Source organism: Dendrobium catenatum, unplaced genomic scaffold (assembly GCF_001605985.2).
Source record: "Dendrobium catenatum unplaced genomic scaffold, ASM160598v2 fragScaff_scaffold_1410, whole genome shotgun sequence".
Lineage (NCBI taxonomy): Eukaryota > Viridiplantae > Streptophyta > Magnoliopsida > Asparagales > Orchidaceae > Dendrobium > Dendrobium catenatum.
The window spans coordinates 704731-727851 of NW_021319872.1; the positions used below are offsets into that span (position 1 = coordinate 704731).

The following is a 23121-nucleotide window of genomic DNA, read 5'->3' on the forward strand; positions in this document are numbered from 1 at the left end:
TGGCGCAAATAGCGCGCGCTATTTTAAACACATGCGCCTCGCCATGAACATGGCGCCGTAGGTGCGCCGCGCCGCGCCGTGCGCCATGGCGCGCGCTATTTTGCGCCATTGACAGCTATGGCTACTATACATACGGTTTTTCATGTCTCGCAGTTGAGGAAGGCCATTGGTGACTACACAGCCAACCCTGAGCTACCGGCGACACTTACTGAGGATTTAGAGGTGGTTCTTGAACACTTAGAGCTGGAAGGGGTTCGCTAGAACGAAGATGGAACTAAGGAAATGCTGATCAAGTGGAAGAACCTCCTGGATTACGAGGCCACGTGGAAGCCATATGAGAGGATGAAACAACAATTTCCTTGTTTTCACCTTGAGGACAAAGTGATTCTTTGGGAGGGCGGTATTGTTAGATCGGTTCTTTGTGAACTGGTCCAGAACCAGTCGACCCAAAGGGGGCCGCTGGTCTATAGGAGGCAGAGACTTCTGCCTCCTTTGCTCTGCTTGCCTAATGGGGTGGGCCCCATTATTCCAATGGATTGAAAATTCAAACGGAGTGGGGAGACTAGGATTTTGGAGGGAAATTAAAATAGGAAAGATCTTGTATTAAAGGGGATGAGGGAATTAGGGAGTTTTCATGTTTTGATTGATTGAGAATTAGGGTTTCTTGGCGTTTGGGCTCTAGATTCTCTTGTCTAGAGATTTGGGAGAGACGATCCTCCTCTCGAATTGAGGATCACTTGTATCTTGCTTTCGTGTTGGTTTTGCTTTGCTTCTCTTATTGCAATATATCGTTTTAGGGCTGTTTTCGCCCATATTTTACTTTTTCTCGCTATTTTCCTCCAATTAGTGATAGGTTTGCTTGCGAACTCAAATATTCTCTTAAGGTTACTTGAGAACTCAAGTATTTCCTATCATATGATTCATTGTAATATGGCTCATTAAGATATTGAAGATGACTCGTGTCATATTGATGATAATTGTTTTATTTATTATCTTTAAGGCAATGGTTTTTTAATACATCACAAGACATCTTTATATCCATAATAATGTATACTTAGATGCTTATGAGTTTGGAGAAACTTTTGGATGAATTTATAATGTTGATTCCAAATTGAGTTAGAATAATTTCCTTTTTATGAGCAAGTTTATATGGTCTTTATGCAATTTTTTTGGCAAAATTTATGCATTAGGCTATTGGAAAGTACAAAATATGAAACTTGCTCAAAATTTGACTCGACTATATTTCTGCTCCAAACTTGATATTGATTTCGACTTTCGTCTGACTCAATCGAATTTGATTTAAAAAGTCTACAAGAACAAAGACAACAACAAGCCTTTATTCCACTACAAAGACAACAACAAGCCTTTATTCCACTATGTGGGTTCAGCTGTATGAATCATTTTTCTCCATAGTGTCTTATTAGGAGTTAAAATTTCATTTGAATCTAATAAAAAAGATTATTTTTAATACTTTCTAACAAAGTCTTTCTAGGTCCACCTCTACCTTTCTTAATATAGGCCAAATCTAATACATCTACTCTTCTAATCAGGTCATCGGTAGGCCGACGTTTTATGTGACCAAACCATCCAAGGCTGCTCTCTCTTATCGTATATGCCATTGGAGCTACCCCAACCTTTTCACGTATATACTTATTTCACATTCTGTGTCTAAGTGTTAAGCGACTCATTCATTTGAACATCTTCATCTCTCCAACAATTAATTTTATATTTCTTTTTTAATGGTCAACATTCTGCATCATAAATCATTGCAGTTCTCATTACTATCTTATAAAAATTTCCCTTAAATTTGATGGGTACATTTTTATTGCATAACATGCTGTGGGCTCCAGATAAATTCGGCTCCGACCTACCCCGTTGCTTTTTCGGGGGAGTTTTAACAGATTAAGTTTTGGGGTAAATATTGGAAAGGCATATGGGTTTGTAGATAAGATGCTACCAACAGATTTCACCCTCATTTTGCAAGGAATTTATGATTTGAATTTCGGATTCCTATAGGCTCATGCCCCTATAGTTAATTACCCCTCTCGATCATGAGAGAGAATTTTTGATTAAGGCTAGACATCGATCAGATACGTAAAAATACGTGTTATCTGGCATATAGTAGCAGCATGGGTTTAGGGTATTTGGAAGTTGGATAGTTAAAATAGAAATTTCACTATCTTGCACTTAAAGCATATGGTGGGGAATGGATGATAGAACCGATCAAGATCCCATGGTTTCGTCGTCTCAGGCCATTGTGGTCCCTGGTCTAAAATATAGAGAGGGTAGTCGACCCAACCTGACAGAAGGATCCTTGTTGGCAGTCATTGTTTAAATTTGCGCAATATGAGGCTCGCCTTTGCGCAACTCCAGTAAAAAATGCCTCGATGCTTACGCCTCGAGTTTTTTTTATGAGGCTTGCACCTCAACTTGGTTGAAGCCCGTCTCAAGATCCGCCTCGCCTCACGCTATATATATTAAAACTAACATAAATCTTGAAGTAAATACTCGACATTGGACTTTGTAGGAGAGGATGAAGGGAAGAGCAGTTCACCATAATGATGATTCAAATGAAGAACCCCTTAGTGATGACAGTGCTGATGACTTATGAGTTCTTATGTTATGCCATTGCTGTTTATTTTTGGAAATTGGAAATATATGTTAATGAAAAGGATATTGGGATTTGAGAACGATAGAATTTTGAGTTGAACTATATTTCATGTTATCTTATTATTGAGATATTTTGATTTCACTTCATATCTTATGTTTTTTTATGTTTTATATTATTCACTCATTAGTACATAAAAAAATTATCATTTTATGTTTACGCAATCTTTTGATTTTGAGGCTTACGCCTTAAAACGTCTTGAGGCTTACGCCTCGCCTCACGAATGAAAAATGCCTCAATACCCGAATACGCAATTTTAAACATTGTCGGCAGTCATGAGTTGCTTCGTCCAAGGGTTCCTTGTAGACTTGCGGTGAATATTTGTCTAAGGGGACAAATTTGGATCCACCTTAGCTAATAGAGGGTTTTTTGGCTTATCGATTATATCCTATTGATTAATATCTTAAGGATTTGATGCCGCTAAGGAACATATTGACTCTGGCCTTAAACTTTATCTCGTGGTGCCATTTGGCGGTAGAACCACTTAGTTCAGAGGGCCTAGGGTCATAATCGTTTACCTACAGTGCCATTTGGCGAAGAAACTACCGGTTAGAGGACATGTATCACGTCCTTACTGGTAGGAGATTGTTTTGAGAATGAATTTTAGTGATATTCTCGACCGGACATTATCTCTTTATGTGCTGAGGTTATTTTCAACATGTCGATCTCGCCAAACTATTGCAGAGGGTGGATGAATTTTATACTTTAAGTGATTGATGGCTGAATTTTGAATTTTAAATATTCTAGATTTGGATGGTTTTCGAAAATTTGGATTTCGGGCATTTGGGATGACATTTTGAAATATTTAGAATTAACCTAGTCAGTTGAGATCTGCATTCAATATGACCATTATCGGGGTGTTTGGGGTCATTTTCATTTGTGGATTGAATTTTGTTGACTCTGTCGAGCTATCGACAGTGGATCGGTTTTCATAGGCTTTATGCTTTTGTTGATGAATTCCTTTTGTCATCGATCTTAAAGGCCTTATATGAACATATAAAACAAATATTTCAGTCGACACCTTGACTGTATATCTGTTTGATAATTCGAGCCGTGTCGACTCCTATCTTTCCATAAAGAAGGATCGGGCTCAAACTACTTTGATTTATTGACCCGCACAGCATCCCCAGACGTCACGTGTGTATTCTTACCACACTTACCCGAGCCCATGCTAGTTTTGTTATTGCACTTACCTTTTTTGGTACCTATGTGTATACAAATACAGTGTATGTGCGGGGGTATTTTGGACATTTGACAGGTCTTCTACGATAGCTCGTAGAAGTTTGTATTTTTCATAGTACTTCAATATTTGTTCGTAGGAGGTATGTTGGATGCACGACCATTGTTCATCAAGAAATTTGCAAGCCTCAATAATCTTATCCAACTCAATGCTCAGAATTTGGTTGAGCGGAGACTCACTAACTCTATCTCTGAAAAATAATGATTTGATCTGGCTTTCCCTTCCCATAGCTCGTATAAGGATCAATAGGCGACTTCCTAATTATGTCATCATCATCATCATTTTCTGATGTTGGCTTAAATAAAGAATAAATCATTTCAACCTTGGGTGATTGCATTCTTACTGATGCCTTATACCTTGAAATCAATGGCCATTCTTTAGAACTCCTTGTTATTGAATATTAACATGTTATTGCATTTTCCACTTAACCTTTGCTTGCAAATAGGTCATATCTCCCTGTATGTTATCTGTCCTTTGGTTGCAAATGGGTTATAGTCATGCTTGCAATAGTTTGAAATATCAACTCATGTATATGAAACTTGCATATTTTAGCTCTCCTCCATTTGTCACATTCTTGTTGGTTATCATTAATGGAACAACAAATTATGCATGCCAAAGCTTTAGCATGAGTTTTTCATCCCTTCATTGATCATTGTTTGCATAATCCAACTCATTGATTAAAATTTGTATGCTTTGAGAATTTCACCATGAGTCTTTTATTTGATTTTTGACATTCATTTGCATATATATCAGTCCCTTCCGATCGCAGGGAATCGATGCTTTTGATTGATATTAAGTGGTTGTTGACTATGGGGCGGTTTAGCATCCACCACATTATTTTCCATCACCTTTGATTGGACTTTTGTATGAGCGAGAGCTCTCCTACATCTTGTAAATGCCCTTGTTTGTATGTGATGGGTTTCCTACGACAGTTCGTAGGAGATTGATACATTTGCTTGACACCAGACTGTTGTTGCTTGTTAGAGTGTCGTGGTGTTTGTTGCATGACATTTGTTGCAATTTTTTTGCATTTGCTCGTAGGTATTAATGCTTATAGGGGTTTTATAGTTCTTTCTTGCATACGAACTGTAGGGTATTGCTACAGCCACTTTGGCGAGTTATCTTCACTCGTAGGTGATCTATTATGAATATCTTACAAATTACTTGATACTTGTCGAAGTTGTCGTATTCATTACACCTCCCTATTACTTACAAGCATATTGTATTTGCAAGTTCTTCATCTTTGAGGATAATCGGCAATTTACATGATGAACTGTTATCCTATTCATTGATGTCTCTGTGCTATGTCCAATAAGGAATTTTATGTTAAAGTTTGTGGTCAATTCATACATGAACCACTACCTATTTATTTGACTTCTTTGATTGTTATGATCGGTGCATGTAAGTCATGTTATCCCTTGGGAACATCATATCATTCCATAAAATTTGATTATGTCATTTACACATTCATCTTCACTTTTGCAAAAAAGTAGTGTTGGTAAATCTCGTTTCCGCCACTAACCTTATACTTGCTCACTTGTACTTGAGTTATGACTCATTAATTTACAAATCATGGTTTCATTTTCAAGTGCCATGTCACCCTTCATAAAGGTCAACTTGTATGCTCAATTGTATATAATTATCCAAATTATATTCCTTATATTCTAATCTGTGATGTTAACTTGTTGACATTTCAATTTGAGTTTAATTTTCAAGTCTAGGTTCATAGCAAGTCTAATGCCAATTATTCAATGATTGTTCAAGTTCGAAGTAGGTTCAATTCAAGTCCTTGCTTCAGTTCAAATGTTCAAGTCATGGTTCACTTGAGTCAAATGAAGTTCAAATTCAAGCTCATTTCAATTAAGTTTGAATTCATGTTTAGTTCATTTAATGTCCAAATCAAATTCAAGTCCGAGCTCAAGTCCTCTATTCAGTCCAAATTATGTTCAAGTTCAAGTCCCCAATTATACTGAAAATTTCGGCAGCCTTCTGACGTCTCCCCTGTTTAGGAAAAAATACGAGAAACTGGTCCATCCCATCACGCTACAAGAGCGTGTATGGTTGGTGTTGGGTGACACTGTGAGCATATATCTTCAATCCCACCACGCTACAAGAGCGTGTATAGCGCTTTCCTTTCCACGTCACAAGGGCATGTATAGGTACTTAGGGACTCCCCGCCTTATTACAAGAGCGTGTATAGGGCTTATCCACTTCGCCATATGCACCACACTGGACTCCCTCCTACCATGCTATGAGAGCGCATATAGATGGTTCTCTAGTCCGTCGCTAGCGCCGAAAATGGGATTTTAGGTGATTATCTGCCTCGTCGTAGGCGCCGCACCGGGTTTCCTCCCATTGTGTTACGAGAGCGCGTATAGGGAGTTTTTTGGTCCACTGCAAAGGACGAGAACGCGAATCTTTGAGTTTGAGAATTTATATCTTCGGGGTCGGCGGCGAAATGCACAAACTCACTCCATTTTTCTCTCTTTTTTAAAAATCTTTTCTCTTTTTTTTGTATTTTTTTTTTTTTGAAAATCTTTTTTTTTTTAACACACACATATATATATTAGCAACACAGACGGTTAATGATTTATTGATAAATGCTTATTGAGATTAAATGATAGAAACAAAATAAAATAAAATAGAATAACAATAGTAAACGAGTAACTAATAAAAAGAGATTTATGAGCTTTGAAATTCGAGTACTGTTGACGTGAGGTGCTGTTGGCTAAAAAAAGAGTGATATATGTGCTAAGAACAAGTGTTAGCTTTTTGCAAAAGCCACTTTTTTATTTCACTTTATCTTCATATATACTCATATATATATATAACAATAATGAGAAGCATAGCTAACAGTATAAATTAATACTAATTACTTGTATGAGATATTAATAGTAATTAACAAAAGTGAATCACTAACTACGAAAGAAGTAATGATGATATCCATTGTTAGCTTTTTGCAAAAGCCACTTTTTTATTTCACTTTATCTTCATATATACTCATATATATATATAACAATAATGAGAAGCATAGCTAACAGTATAAATTAATACTAATTACTTGTATGAGATATTAATAGTAATTAACAAAAGTGAATCACTAACTACGAAAGAAGTAATGATGACATCTATACTAACTTATTATTAGAGATTGCTAACAGAAGTAAGGATAACATAAGATTTTTTTTCTTTAAAAAAAAGGTATAGGAGAAATGCAAGTGCCTTTTGCTGTGGGGTTGTTTTGACTATTAATATGGGTTGTTTTGGCGTTAGTGGAGGAAGAAGTATGCTGGTGTGTTTCACGTGAAATAGAAAACAAAAAAACAAAAAATCTATGGGAAAAGCTGCTACAATGGCTGTTAAAGTGGATTGCTCTTGTGTGAAAAGGGGAGAGGATTTAGTGTGGATGAGAGAGTTGATTCCTTTTTTTATGAGATAAAGACAAATAGCCTTCATTTTTGGCTCAAAACGGACAAGAAGGAATAAATTGCGGCAGAAGAGCTTCGGTTGGCTTGCTCACATGTACAGGTAGGCGGATTGAAGGCAAGTGACGTGAAGGTGGCGGTGAGGCAGCTCGGTACTGGTGAATATGTAGGAAGAGCTCAGGCACGTGATAGAGGGAGGTAGGCTCATAGGTCGTTGAGCTAGAGAAAGAAATTTGCTTTCAGCAGGTTTGGTGAGGCTTGACTGTCGGTTGGAGGAATGAAAATGGGAATGAATAGGTGGGAGGTTTGGATTGGTGGTCGTAGATAAAAAATGTGGGTTGTTATGGGAAGAAGAAGAGTTGGGATGGGAAGAGCCCTTGCTTGTGATCTGGAGAGATGATGGGAGCGGGGGACTTCTCGGCTGGGAGAGTTGGATTTCTCTAGTAGTGCGGTCGTGAGGATTTTTGAGGTGCGAATGCTTGTGGAAGACTGGAACTGACAGGGATTTCTTCATTCGGCTGAAGAAGCCAGCAAGACTGATTCTATTTTACGTCTTTTAATCATCAAACAGAGGGAGCGACGAGCGAACGACGCAACAACCAAAAGAGTAAGTGCATTTAATGGTGTTTAATTGGAAGTTGACCTTTTTTTTTTAAATTAATTCTTTCTCTCTGCTGAAAAATTTCTTTAAATTAAGAGTTATATTAATGCTTGGTAATTTGAGCATTTAATGAAAAGGGGACAACAATATCCTAAGTAATCCAAAATCGCCTCGATTTGTGTGATTTTATTGTTTTGCAAAAATTTCTTCTCGTTTTGCATAAATTTCTCCTCGTTTAAGATGTCGACTTTGTCGAATAATCAAAATTAGACAAATTGATAGTGCACTGAAGATATTGTCGATGTTTCGATCACAACGACGAAGTCCGTTTCGCATTTGGACATCATTTGGGTGACGTCGATGCCTAATTTTCTCGAAATGCATGTTATTGCTTTAGGACTGCCTCGATTTATGTGCGCAACCTCAATTAAATAAATTGTCAGTCAATTTAGAGTATTGACGGTGTTCCAGACACCACGACGAAGTTTGTTTGTCAATCGGACATCATTTGTGTATCATTGAGCGACATTTTCCTCGAAATTCGTGTTTTGTCTCGAGACGCGTATTGACCTCGCACGTTTTAATTTGAATAAATTGGCTGTCATCCTTAGGTATTTAGGACGAAGTCCTTTTCATGATGAGACATCATTTGGGAAGGGTCGGAGCCTCTTTCCTCGATATACGCATTAACACATTAGGATGCATACCACCACCCAATTGATCCCAATTAATCAAATTATCTAGGGGTGTCAATTCGGGTCAGCGGGTCGGGTTCGGGTCGAACCCAGAATTGACCCGACACTATTCGGGTCAACCCAAACCCAACCTGTTTTTAAAAACTGGTCAGGTTTCCAAACCCGAACCGACCCGATTCGGGTACAGGTCAACCTGACCCGACAGGAATGACCCAAAGTTGACCTAAAATTGTTAATTTTCGGGTCAAAAATCGGGTCAATATTCATTTTTCGGGTCTAAATCAGGTCAAAAACGGGTCAATCTCGGGTTTTCGGGTCAAATATGAATTTTCGTGTCACTTTCGGGTCAATTTCGGGTTGCTGGGTCAACCCGAACCCGACCCGATTTTTAAAATGGGTGGATTTGTTCAACTTGAACCCGACCCATTTCGGGTTCGGGTTGACCCGAACCCTGATTTTTTCGGGTCGGGTTCGGGTCGTGTTTCGGGTCGTGTCAAAAATTGACACCCCTAAAATTATCTGTATATTTTAAGTGTCTACGGCATTCCGGACGCAACGAGAAAGTCTGTTTTGCAATTGTACGTCGTTTGGGCAACGTCGAGGTTCCCTTTTCTTGATATATGTGTCGTCACTTTGTGATCCGGACCACCGCTTTGGATGATCCTAATTGAGCATGGAAAATGTAATTCTATAGTGTTGACGACGTTCCGAACACAACGACACGATCTGTTTTACGATCGGACGTCGTTTGGGTGTCGTCGTCAATTTCGGGTGTCGGTCATCCTTTCGGACTGATCTCATCCGATTGGGCATTAACCCCAAGCAAGGCCGGCGGCCAATAGAGGGGAGAATAGGGATTAATTCCCAATCCTGAAATTAATTTCAGGATTAAGTAAAATTGGAGGGGAAATTTATTTGAAATCAATTTGAATTTCAAATATGAGGTAGCATTAAAGGAGGCAATCAATGGGAGAGCCCATCCTAGGGCCGGCGGCAAGATGAGGAGGAGGAGATTTGAAAACTTAAAACTGAAATTTGATTTCAGTTTTAAGTAAATTAGGAGGGAAAATAATTTGGAGTTAATTCCTAATTCAAGAGAAATCAATGCCTTAATGGAGCATTAATGGGGTTCCACCCAAGCATGGGGCCGGCGGCTTCTAGAAGGGGGATTTGGTGTGGGTGTAAGTGGGTGGCTTCCAAAATTGCATGCATGATGTTTGAAAGGGGTTAAAACAAAATCCATTTGAAATTGAAATTCGTCATGAAAACGAATTCAAAAACTTTCCTAATTTGGAAATTCTAAAATAGGAAAGATTTTGGCATTCGAAATTCGAACTTCAAAATTTAGCTTCGAATGGAAGAGGAGATTGGGTCAATGGTTGGACGATTCCCGGCCGGATGGTGGTGGTAGGATGGCCGGCGGCTAAGGGGTGGAGTTGAGGTGGGCGGGTTGGAGAGAAAGAGGGGAAATCGGGTATGGGGGATAGACCACGAGCCACGGACTCTTCCAATGACTGGTGGGTGTTGCTTTGCCCTCACTTTGGGCTCTCCATAGAACTCACACAGAGATCTAGGAGAAAGAACTCACTAAGAGATCTTCAAGACGGAACTCACAAAGAGAACACAAAAGCCAAATTTTCATTCAAAATATTCATTCTCCTCATACAATGATACACGACCCCTATATATAGGTCATAATATATAAAAAAAAAATAAAAGCATAAATAATGACTAAATCGCCCTCGGGGCCCCAACATGACTCACTCACACACAAGGGTAAAACAGGAATACTGAAAACTGAAAATGCATGAATAACTAAAAAATATAAGCTCTGAATCGTGGCCATCGATCGGCGATGCTTCCGGCGATATACGTGTCTGAACCTTTGATCGATGACCTCATCAAGAAATGCAAGTGCCTTTTGCTGTGGAGTTGTTTTGACTATTAAAATGGGTTGTTTTGGCGTTAATGGAGGAAGAAGTATGCTGGTGTGTTTCACGTGAAAAAAAAAAGCAAAAAAAAAAAAAAAATCGATGGGAAAAGCTGCTACAATGTCTGTTAAAGTGGATTGCTCTTGTGTGAAAAGGGGAGAGAGTTTAGTGTGGAGGGGAGAGTTAATTCCTTTTTTTTATAAGATAAAGACAAATAGCCTTCAGTTTTGGCTCAAAAAAAAAAAAAAAAAAAAAAAAAAAAATCGATGGGAAAAGCTGCTACAATGTCTGTTAAAGTGGATTGCTCTTGTGTGAAAAGGGGAGAGAGTTTAGTGTGGAGGGGAGAGTTAATTCCTTTTTTTTATAAGATAAAGACAAATAGCCTTCAGTTTTGGCTCAAAACGGAGAAGAAGGAATAAATTGCGGCAGAAGAGCTTCGGTTGGCTTGCTCACATGAACAGGTAGGCGGATTGAAGGCAAGTGACGTGAAGGTGGCGGCAAGGCAGCTTGGTACAGGTGAATATGTAGGAAGAGCTCAGGCATGTGATAGAGAGAGGTAGGCGCAGAGGTCGTTGAGCTAGAGAAAGAAATTTGCTTGCAGCAGGTTTGGTGAGGCTTGACTGTTGGTTGGAGGAATGAATAGGTGGGAGGTTTGGATTGGTGGTCGTAGATAAAAAATGTGGGTTGTTATGGCTTTTTGTGGGTTGTTATGGCTTGAGAAGAAGAAGAGTTGGGATGGGAAGATCCCTTGCTTGTGATATGGAGAGATGATGGAGAAGCCAGCAAGAGTGATTCTATTTTACCGCTTTTAATCATCAAACAGAGGGAGCGACAAGCGATTGACGGTAATGACGCAACAACCAAAAGAGTAAGTGCATTTAATGGCGTTTAATTGGAAGTTGACCTTTCTTTTTTTTTTTTGATTAATTCTTGCTCTCTGCTGAAAAAATTCTTTAAATTAAGAGTTATATTAATGCTTGGTAATTTGAGCATTTAATGAAAAGGGGACAACAATATCCTAAGTAATCCAAAATCACCTCGATTTGTGTGATTTTATTATTTTGCATAAATTTCTCCTCGTTTTGCATAAATTTCTCCTCGTTTAACATGTCGACATTACCAAATAATCAAAATTAGACAAATTGATAGTGCACTAAAGATATTGTCGATGTTTCGATCACAACGACGAAGTCCGTTTCGCAATTGGACATCATTTGGGTGACGTTGATGCCTAATTTTCTCAAAATGCGTGTTATTGCTTTAGGACTTCCTCGATTTATGTGCGCAACCTCAATTAAATAAATTGTCAGTCAATTTAGAGTATTGACGGTGTTCTAGACACAACGGTGAAGTTAGTTTGTCAATCGGATGTCATTTGTGTATCATTGAGTGATATTTTTCTCGAAATTCGTGTTTTGCCTCGAGATGTGTATCGACCTCCTCACACGTTTTAATTTGAATAAATTGGCTGTCATCCTTTTAGGTATTTTGGACGTTCTAAACGCAATGGCGAAGTCCTTTTCATGATGAGACATCATTTGGGCAGGGTCGGAGCCTCTTTCCTCGATATACGCATTAACGTATTGGGATGCATGCCACCACTCGGTCGCTCCCAATTAATCAAATTAGATGTATATTTTAAGTGTCTACGACATTTCGGACGCAACGAGAAAGTCTATTTTGCAATCGTACGTGGTTTGGGCAACGTTGAGGTTCCCTTTTCTTGATATATGTGTCGTCACTTTGTGATCCGGACCACCGCTTTGGATGATCCTAATTGAGCGTAGAAAATGTAATTCTATAGTGTTGACGACGTTCCGAACACAACAACATGATCTGTTTTGCGATCTGACGTCGTTTGGGTGCCGTCGTCAATTTCGGGTGTTGGTCATCCTTTCGGACTGATCTTTTCCGATTTGATTGCGAGGGTCCTCGACTTAGGAGATTCGATATACTGATCATAATGATATCGTCCGTTTGACAATTGGAGGTCGTTCAACCTTTCAAATGATGCGTTTCGTCAAGTGTGCGTTGCTAGATTCGCCGATTTTGGTTCCTTTTGCGCGTGGTTTGAGGTATAGGAGTCAACACATGCCCAATGCCTTCTTCCTCTTCAACCATCCAACTTGAAATTTACTAATAATATCCCATTTATTTCATTATTACTTTGAACAATAGACCTGAGATATATAAAACATGTACTCTTTTTAATGACATTGATCACCCAATGTCACAATTCTTCCTCTAGATCTATTGCTAGTTAAATTACATTCCATATATTTGATTTTAGATCTACTCTAACAAAAACATTTAGACTCTAATGTCACTTTTGTAATTCAAGTTTTTCATCAAATTCCTCTCTAGTCTTATCAACAAGAAGAATATCATCAACAAAAAACATACACTAAGGTACATCCTTGTTCAAATGTCTAGTAAGAATATCCATGACTAAAGCAAAATGATATGGGCTTAAAGCTAATCTTTAATGTAATCCAACTAAAATAGAAAAATACTTAGTCAAGTCATCTTGTGTTTGAACACAAGTAATAGATCCTGTATACATATATGTAATGACTTAAATATCAGCATTTGTAACTCTTTTTTTTCTAGAATTCTTCAAAGCACTTCTCTTGGAACTTTATCATATGCTTTCTCTAAATCAATAAATATCATATGTAGATACTCCTTACTCTCTCTATACTTCTCTATCTAACATCTCAATAAATGTATATCTTTCATATTAGACCTACCTAGCATGAATTCAAATTGATTTTGATAAACACTAGTATCACGTCATAACCTGTGCTCAATTGTTCATTCCCATAATTTTAAGGTATGACACATTAACTTAATCCTTTATAATTGCACACTCTTGTGCTTCATCTTTATTCTTAAAATTGAGAATCAACACTCATTCTTCATTCATCTGACATCTTTTTAAAATTAAAAAGCCTTATCTCAAAATAAATATATAATGTATACAATTTAAGATATGTGTATAAGACATATTATTGTATTTATATTTATAAATTTAATTAATTAAAATTAAATTTAAGTCAACTTGAAATTGATGTAAAGTTGACTCAAAATGATTTTAATTTGAAGTTGAGTTTGAGTTGAACATATATATATATATATATAGCTTATAGTTAGGGTTTGGTTAATGTTAGTCTAATGTTTTTTTTTTCTTGGGTGATGTTTAGCTGAAGTGAATGTATGGGCAGGCAAGGGGAAGGGATGGAACTAGGATTGATATGTCATTACCTTCAACAAATTCAGCTATGATACTAATATCTGTAGTAAGGGATCACTATTGATTCCAAATTGATGATGGACCCTTCTTGGTGATATGAATTTTTATTATCTTCTCATTTTCTTGATTTTACCATTAAAACTTGCTTGGATTCTCCTTTAATTCAGTCTCTGATTTAGGAAGGGGTGAATACCTTTAAAATTTTCTTGTGAAGAGTGGATATAGTAGGTGTTGCGTAAGTTGAGATTTTTTTGGAGAAAATAGATTTTCAACTTTGGGAATCTTTCCTAACACAATTATCGTAATAGGTGGGAAATAAATTTGTGGGAGAAGTCAATATTGAATCTTTTATCTTAGGAATCTTTGGATTTGTGTTTCCTGAGTGGATCAAAGAGTAAAAATGTAGGAGAAAAATGAGGAATTTTGATTCAAATTGCAGTTTATTATGGATTATTTACAGATTTGGAAATAGGATTACATGGATAATTTTAACTAATTCAAATTTAAATCAAGATAACCTAATGATCTGATAAATTCTATAGTCAGAATAATCCTTGCAAACAAATTATTTTAATTGTTTCTTTTCATAACAAATTAACAAGTAAAATGTAAAGAAATGCAAACATAATCCAAAAATAACTAAATTAATTTAAGTTACCTTGATTAGTATCTTGGAGAGTAATAGATTTAGTTTCCCATTCCATGCAACAGTTCTTAGATGAAAATATTTTTAAACAGGTTCTAATTTCCAAAATATTTTGGAGAAGTTTGAAAGTCTATGCTTTTATGAGTAGTTTAGTGGTTGGGTTTTTTCTCCTTTATGGAATTATTTATTTCTGCCAAAAAGCATATGTTATTTATGCTATTAGTCTTTTATGCTTTAGTGCCAGAAGCATGTTAGGTTTTACTTGCTTAGGGGTTGTTTGGTTGTTTGAAAAAGGAATGCAGTGTAAAAGGAATATTTTGAAGTTGTTTGGATGATTGTAAAATGAATACTTGAGATTTCTTTTTTTTTTGTTGGGTTTGAAGTTAAATGAATCCAATGTAAAGTGTAAAAAGGTAGTGGTCGGCAATAGTCAGTGGCCAGCTACAATGGGTGGATGGCGGTGATGGTGGTCGATAGTGGTGTTGGCCAACAATGGTGGTTGTAGCGTCGATGGTGGTCATGGCGACGGTGGTCTGCGGTTGATGCATGGCGTCAATTGCAAGAAATATTAGATATACATGAAAATCATCCAAATCGGAGGAATTACAAATATGTTGTGGATTTGAACTAGAGGTTGAATTCCTTTTACTTCAAAAATTTACTCTGCATTCCTTTTATTTTAAACTAAATACCAATATTTTCAAAACCCTTGCATTTGAGATACTTTACACCCTTTTTACAACAAACCAAATAGTAAAAGCTGAGAAGCTGCTGATTTTCTTTTTATGCTCATATCCAGCTTATATTTTTTGGTGGACTTATTTGCTTTCAACTAACATCATTCGTTGTTGTCCGTTTGTCTGTATAGAAGGCTTAAATGTCAGAAGTATGTTGGGTTTTACTTGCTTAAACTGATTTTCTGCCAACGCTTTTATCTAACTTATGATTTAATGGAACCTTATACTTGCTATTTTTTCTTTTGTTTCAGGGAGGCAAGGGGATTACGGATTTAAAGCTGGCTCTTCAGGTAATCAGTGGTCTCATATGATCTTTTGCTTTTTTAAACGTGTCCTACATTTAGCTAAAATTTACATTTTTTAGGATATATTCGGTGAAGCATTACTTGAGAAAATTGATTTCCTTCAAACATTTTCCACAGAGAGTCATTGTGTTAGGTATGGTTTGGCCAATCTATATCACATTTATCAGACTTCCTTTTGAGTTGATTTCCTTTTCATCCTGCCAATTTCTTTGCATCTCAGAAGTATTATTTCAGCTGGAACTGTTTTGCGGTCTTATTCTATCAATGAAGATGCTGAGTCATCTGATAATCTTTCAGACGGTTCATTTATTGAGGTACACTGCCTTGGCATTTGAAGTTGTTCTAGAAACTAGCTTTTTGGAAAATTTTATTTTAACTCTTATTTTTAAGTTCTGATTTGTGAAAATTAAAGGATTCATGTCATGATTATTTGACAAATTTTACGCTTACTGTTGACTACCTAACTCAACCCTCCACTTTTCTCATCCAGAACTTGAGACATGACAACGACAGTGTTAATTTGGATTCATGCTAAGTAGGTCTACTATGGAAGCTATACATTTGTTGAGAGGTTTGATGGAGAAGCATAGAGAGAATAAGGAGGATTTACGTATGATTTTTATTGATTTAGAGAAAGCATAATGCTTATATTCAAGTCATTAAGGATATGTATGCAGGAGTCGTTACTTGTGTTCAAACACAAGGTGGTTTGACCAAGTATTTTCTTGTTTCAGCTGGATTACATCAAAGGACCAGCCTTAAGCCCATATTATTTTTCTTTAGTCATGTATGTTCTCACTAGACATTTGAAAGAGGTTGTACCTTGGTAATGCTTTTTGTTGACGATATTCTTCTTGCTGATAAGACTAGAGAGGGATTTGGAGGTAAACTTGAATTATGGAGGTCAACCTTAAAGTCTAAAGGCTTTCATTTGAGTTGATCTGAAACTGAATATATGGAGTGTAATTTTAGTAATGATAGATTTAGTGGGGGGATTGTGACTTTGGGTGATCAAGTCATTAATAAGAACACACATTTTAGATATATTGGGTATATTGTTCAGAGTGATGGTGAAATAGATGGGGATATTTTAAGTAGAATTCAAGTTGGATGGTTGATGTGGAGGAATGCATCGGGTTTGTTATGTGATAGAAAAGCCCCTCTCAAACTTAAGGGAAAATTCTATAAGATGGTAGTGAGATCTGCAATGCTTTATGGTGCAGAATGTTTGCCATTAAAAGAGAAGCATAATATTAAGTCAAGTGTTGCAGAGATGAGGATGCTCAGGTGGATGAATGACTTTACTCTTAAAGACATCATACGAAATGTGCATATATGTGAAAAGGTTGGAGTAGCTCCAGTGGAAGATAAGATTATAGAGAGTCATCTTAGATGGTTTAGTCACATAAAACAGTGGCCTTCCGATGACTTGGTTAGAAAAGTAGATGTATTAGATTTGACTTATGTTAAGAAAGGTAGAGGTAAACCTAAAAAGACTTGGTTAGAAAATATTAGAAATGACATTTCTTTATTAGATTTAGATGAGAATTTGACCCTTAACAGAACATAATAGAGAAAAAGGATTAATATAGCCGACCCCACATAGTGGGATAAAGGCTTTTGTTGTTGTAGTATGTGTAAAAATCTAAGATGCACGGACACGGCGACACGGACACGACACGACACGGACACGGGACACGGCATTTTTTAAAAATACAGGACACGGGTGCGGCGTGAACACGGCATACTAATTTTTAATATAATATATAGAAATTAAGGTAATATTATATTAAAAATGGCAAGCAATATTAAGATTATCAACAGCAAACACACGCAAGAATAGATCTCAGTGCAAGAAAATATTTCTCTATTTCAATCTCACATACCTTCTTCTCCTTCCAAATGAAGAAGACAATGCGCAAATGTAAAACCAGTTGGTTTCCCCTCTTCAGTGGAATTGTAGAAAAAATCAAGTTCCTGTAACAGGAATTAGGTTAGAGCGTCGATTTAGGGGTTCTTTGGCAACAGGATTTGAGCAGGATTTACGGGATTTGGCCGAAGAAGCGCGCGAAAGGGAGAAAGTTACCTTAGCAGCGAGCGAGCTCGTGTCTTTGCTTCTGATCAAAATGTTGTAAACTCCGATAACGTCGTCGAACTTACAGATCGACTGTGCGAGCTCCTGCTCGGGAAAGCCGGAAGCTGAAGGCGACGATGCGGGCTGGAGACTCGATCGACTGCGCGACTCCTCTGCTCGAGACGGCCAGAACCTCGCCTGGTCGGGACGGTCGTAAGCTGAAGGCGACTCCTCTTGAGGGTGCGGGCTGGAGCCTCCCAGTGGAAGATAAGATTATAGAGAGTCATCTTAGATTGTTTAGTCACATAAAACGGCAGCCTTCCGATGACTCGGTTAGAAAAGTAGATGTATTAGATTTGACTTATGTTAAGAAAGGTAGAGGTAAACCTAAAAAGACTTGGTTAGAAATTATTAGAAATGACATTTCTTTATTAGATTTAGATGAGAATTTGACCCTTAACAGAACATAATGGGGGAAAATGATTCATGTAGCCGACCCCACATAGTGGGATAAAGGCTTTTGTTGTTGTTGTTGTATGTGTGAAAATTGAGGCTTTTATTTCTTTCAAATAAGATTCTGGTACATTAAAATTTCACAAATGTCCTATGAATTTCATAATAACAATTGTGAAATGTTTTTTTTTTCTTTGTTTGCAATTTTATGTTTTTTTTAAATTTTCTTTTCCTTTTTTTTTAATGATATAGATTTGTGCATTTGACACGTCATTTTAATCTAATTTGATTTTTGGTTAAGTTACTTTCTTTACTAACAATTTTTGTTACTTCTGGTCTTTTTCTCTTAAAGCTTGTGCTGCATTATCTTAGCTTTTGTTTTTCTGATCGATGCCATGTCTTTTCAGCACCAGGTTGTTCGAATGGAACTATGCAGCTTACCTGTTGGATTATTGTATAGCCGTCTCGTACCTCTTACTTTTCTTCTTATTGATGGTATTGCTTCATCTTTTATGACCTTCTAAGCAATAATTATAGTGAATCCTGTTTTATCGGGTGACAAATTTTGTAATGCTTTGATTCAGGCAGCAGTCCAATTGATGTGACAGATTCAAAATGGGATATCTATTTTGCCGTGAAGAAAATACAGAGCCAAACAGGGGATTATGATCTAAGATTGCTTGGTTTTGCAACTGTCTATCGATTCTATCATCACCCTGAAAGCACTCGCCTTCGACTAAGCCAGGTGTGTTCCATCAGCTTTTATTGAAGTACTTTTGAGCTTTATTGATTCTAGAGTCTATGACCTGATGTCATTAGTTTTTGTACAAGTTTTCATCAAGACATTGATATTCTACCATTTCTACATTTGTCTCCTCTACTTAGAGGCTACTGCTGGCTAGATGTCATGCTTATTGTGCATTATTGTTGCTGTTATGTCTGATAACTGACTTTTACTCTGGTTGCATAAAAGCTTTGCTAGGCTTAGGATATGTTTGTTTGGAGCTAGTCTGGTTGGGTTTACGTCTGGCTTAAACTAGTTCAAGTTCCAAAGCCAAACCAAACAACTGTTGTGCACTTTCCTAAGGCTGCAAAGCTTTTGCCTGGTTTTTCCTAAAACTCTATTTGAGCTTAGTTACTTAAAGCGCCCCAGCAAGAGGGCTAAAGCTAGCTTAATATTTTTTCTTCTCTCCTGGCTTCAGATCTTCATCTTTCTCTTATCTTGATGCTTCTCACGATGACCAACACCATCTTTCATCCCTGTAAATGTCGTTGTCACTATCCTTAGTTCTGATGTCTGTCAATGCCATCGTCGTGTCCCATTAATTTTGCAGTCTGTCATAGATGTAGTCACCATTTTGCTTGAGGTCACAGTTGTTGATGCTGCAGTTGAGTCATTGACAGAATCACTCTTGATGGTGCAATCATTGGATCATTAGTTATATAATTAATTTCTAATTATCTAACATACTGATTAATTTAATTAAGTATACTAATTAATACAATTAATTTCTGGTCAAGGTTAATTTTTTAGCTTTTTGTGGGTCATTTTTCTGCTTGTCATCTTTTTTTTTTTTGGCCTACCAAATGGCTCAAGTCCGCTTAATACTTAAGCCTATGAGTTTCTCTGTTAGCTTATCCTCGGTTTATCCCAAGCCCAACTCAACAAACCTTTGCTTTTTTTATCCAGGATGTATAAGTTGCTTCTTTTAGTTTTGAGACTATTGACTTTCAGTTGTATTGATCTGTTCAAATATTAGGATGGCGTTCTTTGCACTCTCTAACAGCAGTCCAGTTTATAAAAGTACACTTTTCCTAGAATAATAAAATTACAACTTCATGCCAACTCTCGTCGTTTCTGCATTCAGATACTGGTATTACCTCCTTACCAGGGGGAAGGGCATGGCCGGCGCCTTCTTGAGGCGGTTAATTCAGTTGCAATAGCTGAGAATGTGTATGACTTGACTGTGGAAGAACCTTCGGAATATCTCCAGTACCTGCGGTCCTGCTTTGACACCCTTCGCCTGCTTGATTTTGAACCGATAAAACCAGCCATTAACTCTGTTGCGTCATTACTTAGGACTTGCTCTGTATCCAAGAAGTCCTGCAAGTCACTGGCACGCCCTCCAACTCATGCTATTGACACTGTACGCCAAAAATTAAAGATCAACAAGATTCAGTTCCTTAGGTGTTGGGATATCCTCATATATCTCAACCTTAATTCCAAGGACCGCAAGATCATGGAGAACTTCAAAGCAAGTATCTCCACTCGTTTACAGAGTGATGTATTTGATAAAGACACCAAGTCCAAAGGAAAGCTTTTGATTGAAGTGCCAAATGATTATGATCATGATATGACCTTTGTTGTATATTGTTCACAAAATGGAGAAGAATCAGACTGCTTAAATGGAGCTCAAGCTGATCTGGAGCAGCAGTTGAACAAGTTGGTTGATAAGCAATTAGAGGACATCGTTGAGATTGCAGAGAAGGTTTCTTCTCTAAGGAGTTAGTGAGATGGACTGTTTAGTTAGCGCCTGTAATGATGTTGTGGCCTTCCTTCTCCACAGTAGTTTGTAAGCTGAAGCAGCGACGTGTTCATAGTGAAAACTTGGCAGGTAATTGAAAATGTGCTATATTTGCTTACATAACACAGGAACTGTAAGATGATCAGGTTAGACGAAGAGGTAATGAATTTTTGCCCTTTGCGGTTTCATAATCACCGGTAATTCGATATCATGTCCGAAGCGTTCAACTGGGACAATCATTTTCTCTGCGAGGTGATGGAAAAAAAATGGTTTGAGTTATTGTTTCTTCTTTAATTATTTGTAGTGATTTTTGTACTTTAGTTGCACTCTATTGATATATCTATTTGTTTTATGTATTTCTCGTTGATCTATTTTTATGGAGACATATATGAGGGGTGCCATTTAGTAGGGGTGTAAATAAGTTGAGCTGGTTCCTGAGTTTACTCAAGTTCAATTTTAAATGGCTTGTAAATTGAGCTAGAAGAGCAAAAGTCAAATGGGAGCCAACCTTGATTCACTTGATCATTTAAAAAAGTTAATATAAAATATATTTAAAATATATTAAATTTAAAGTGTTTATTATATATATTTTTAATAATAGATCTTGTGGCAGGTTTATGACTTTGAGCAATAAAGTCATTATTACTAAGTGTACTTATTTTAGATATTTTGGGCTATTGTTTTTAGTGATGGTTGATGGGGGATATTATTAGTAGAATTAAAGTTGGATAGTTAGGTCAAGTGTTGTTGAGATGCGTATGCTTAGTAGATGAGTGGATTTACTCTTAAGAGATGTGATATGAATGCTAATTTAAACAATTTAATTTAAATTTTAAAAAATACTTTTAGTCCCCTCGAAAATCCTGCAGCCTTCCGGCGTCCCCTCCCCGATGCTGGGAGGTAAGAGAGTGGCTCGACTCGGCCGGAGCGAATCAACGGCGAGGAGATTTGGGAGAGCGAATCGATCCCATAAAAGAGTCTTCAGGTCTTCTAATGTGGGCGATCGACCTGCTAATTTAAACAATTTAATTTAAATTTTAAAAAATACTTTTAGTCCCCTCGAAAATCCGACAGCCTTCCGGCGTCCCCTCCTCGATGCCGGGAGGTAAGAGAGTGCTCGACTCGGCCGGATCAAATCGAAGGCAAGGAGATTTGGTCTTCAGAAGCTTTGATGATCGCCAGTTGTAGATGATTGGTTGTTAGGACTGCAAGCGAACCAAACGTTCGACGAGCTACTCGTTGTTCGGTTCGATTAAAGCTCGTTTGTGATCGTTTAATTAACTAAATAAACAAACTTGAACAATATTTTAAATATTTGATTTTTAAATAAACAAACTTGAACACTAATGCGTTCGGCTCATTTATGTTCGCTAACAACATCATTTGAAGTCGACATTAAACTCGATAAAAAGCTCGATTCGTGTTCGATTTTGAACTCGTGAATAAGCTCAATAAAAATAATTAATATTTTACTATATAATTAATAAATATAAATAATCATTGCCTTTTTAACATAGACAATTGCTTTTATTATAAATATTTTTGTTCATAGATATGTTCATGAACGTGTTTCTTTGATAGTTAAAAAAAATTCGTTAAATATGTTCGCGAACAAGCTCGATAAGCACTAAACAAACGAACATGAACTAAACATGAACCGAACACGAACACTCATTAATTTAAATGAACCAAACATGAACACAAACAATAAAGCTCGAACAAACATGAACCAAACTTGAACAAGCTAATATTAAATGAACACAAACATGAACGCTCACATACTCGGCTCGGCTCGGTTCATTTGCAGCCCTAGTCCGGGCCTATTAAGGGCCTGATTGGTAATTGTTTTAGTTAAATGATTATGTATTTTAAGATAATAATTTCATGGGCAAAAGAGTTTGTCTAGTGGTTGTCACTGTTAGTCAATTCTGTTGGTTGTAAGCCGGAAATGTTTTGTCAAAACTTCGAGTTATCAATAAAAAAACGAGGGTTGTGAAAAAAGTTAGGTAAAAAATATTTCAAAAGCACTACTTAATTTATAGTAACAATTGTGCGCGACAAGTTTTTTTAGCAGAAAGAGATGATTTGATAAACTTGGCTATGAGTGACGAGTCTCACAATGAAGAAGTAAAATAAAATTGATTGGGATATTATTTTTAATAAAAAAATCCTTAAAATAGAAATCATAAGGCTTAATTTAATTAAACTAGTTTCTACTAATAATAGATATAAGCCATAGCTATGCTTCTTTCTTTACCTTTGAGAAGGTGCTGACACAAAGCATGTGAAAACATAGTGTGGCTAGTTTCTTCAGTGTTCGAGATGCAATAAGCTTGAATGTTGCGACAATTACACTGCGAGGTGAAGGTGGTTCGATCTGAATGCAGTGAAGTAGATGATATTGAAAGTTTGAGAACTCCACTAAGGTTGATTGGGATGGTCCTTCTCATAGATGTGTAGATGCCATGACCTCAGGGTGGATGACATATGAGATTATCTTAAATGGACAAAAATGCCATTGAGTATGGTTGAGACAAACCTCTTGGAAGTGAAGATAACACAACCAGA

General features: G+C 37.0%; 1 protein-coding gene across 1 annotated transcript in view; it reads left to right on the forward strand.

Moving 5' to 3' along the window:
* The window catches only part of LOC110098624 (probable histone acetyltransferase type B catalytic subunit), a 74560-nt gene extending 53649 nt beyond the window's left edge, over positions 1-20911 (forward strand). Inside the window, exons 5-10 of the mRNA XM_020825503.2 lie at positions 15448-15486; positions 15561-15634; positions 15722-15815; positions 18436-18523; positions 18613-18773; positions 19897-20911. Of these exons, the coding sequence (XP_020681162.1) occupies positions 15448-15486; positions 15561-15634; positions 15722-15815; positions 18436-18523; positions 18613-18773; positions 19897-20538 (1098 nt within the window). The 3' untranslated portion in view covers positions 20539-20911. The remainder of the gene's footprint in view (positions 1-15447; positions 15487-15560; positions 15635-15721; positions 15816-18435; positions 18524-18612; positions 18774-19896) is intronic.
* Positions 20912-23121: the final 2210 nt, after the last annotated feature.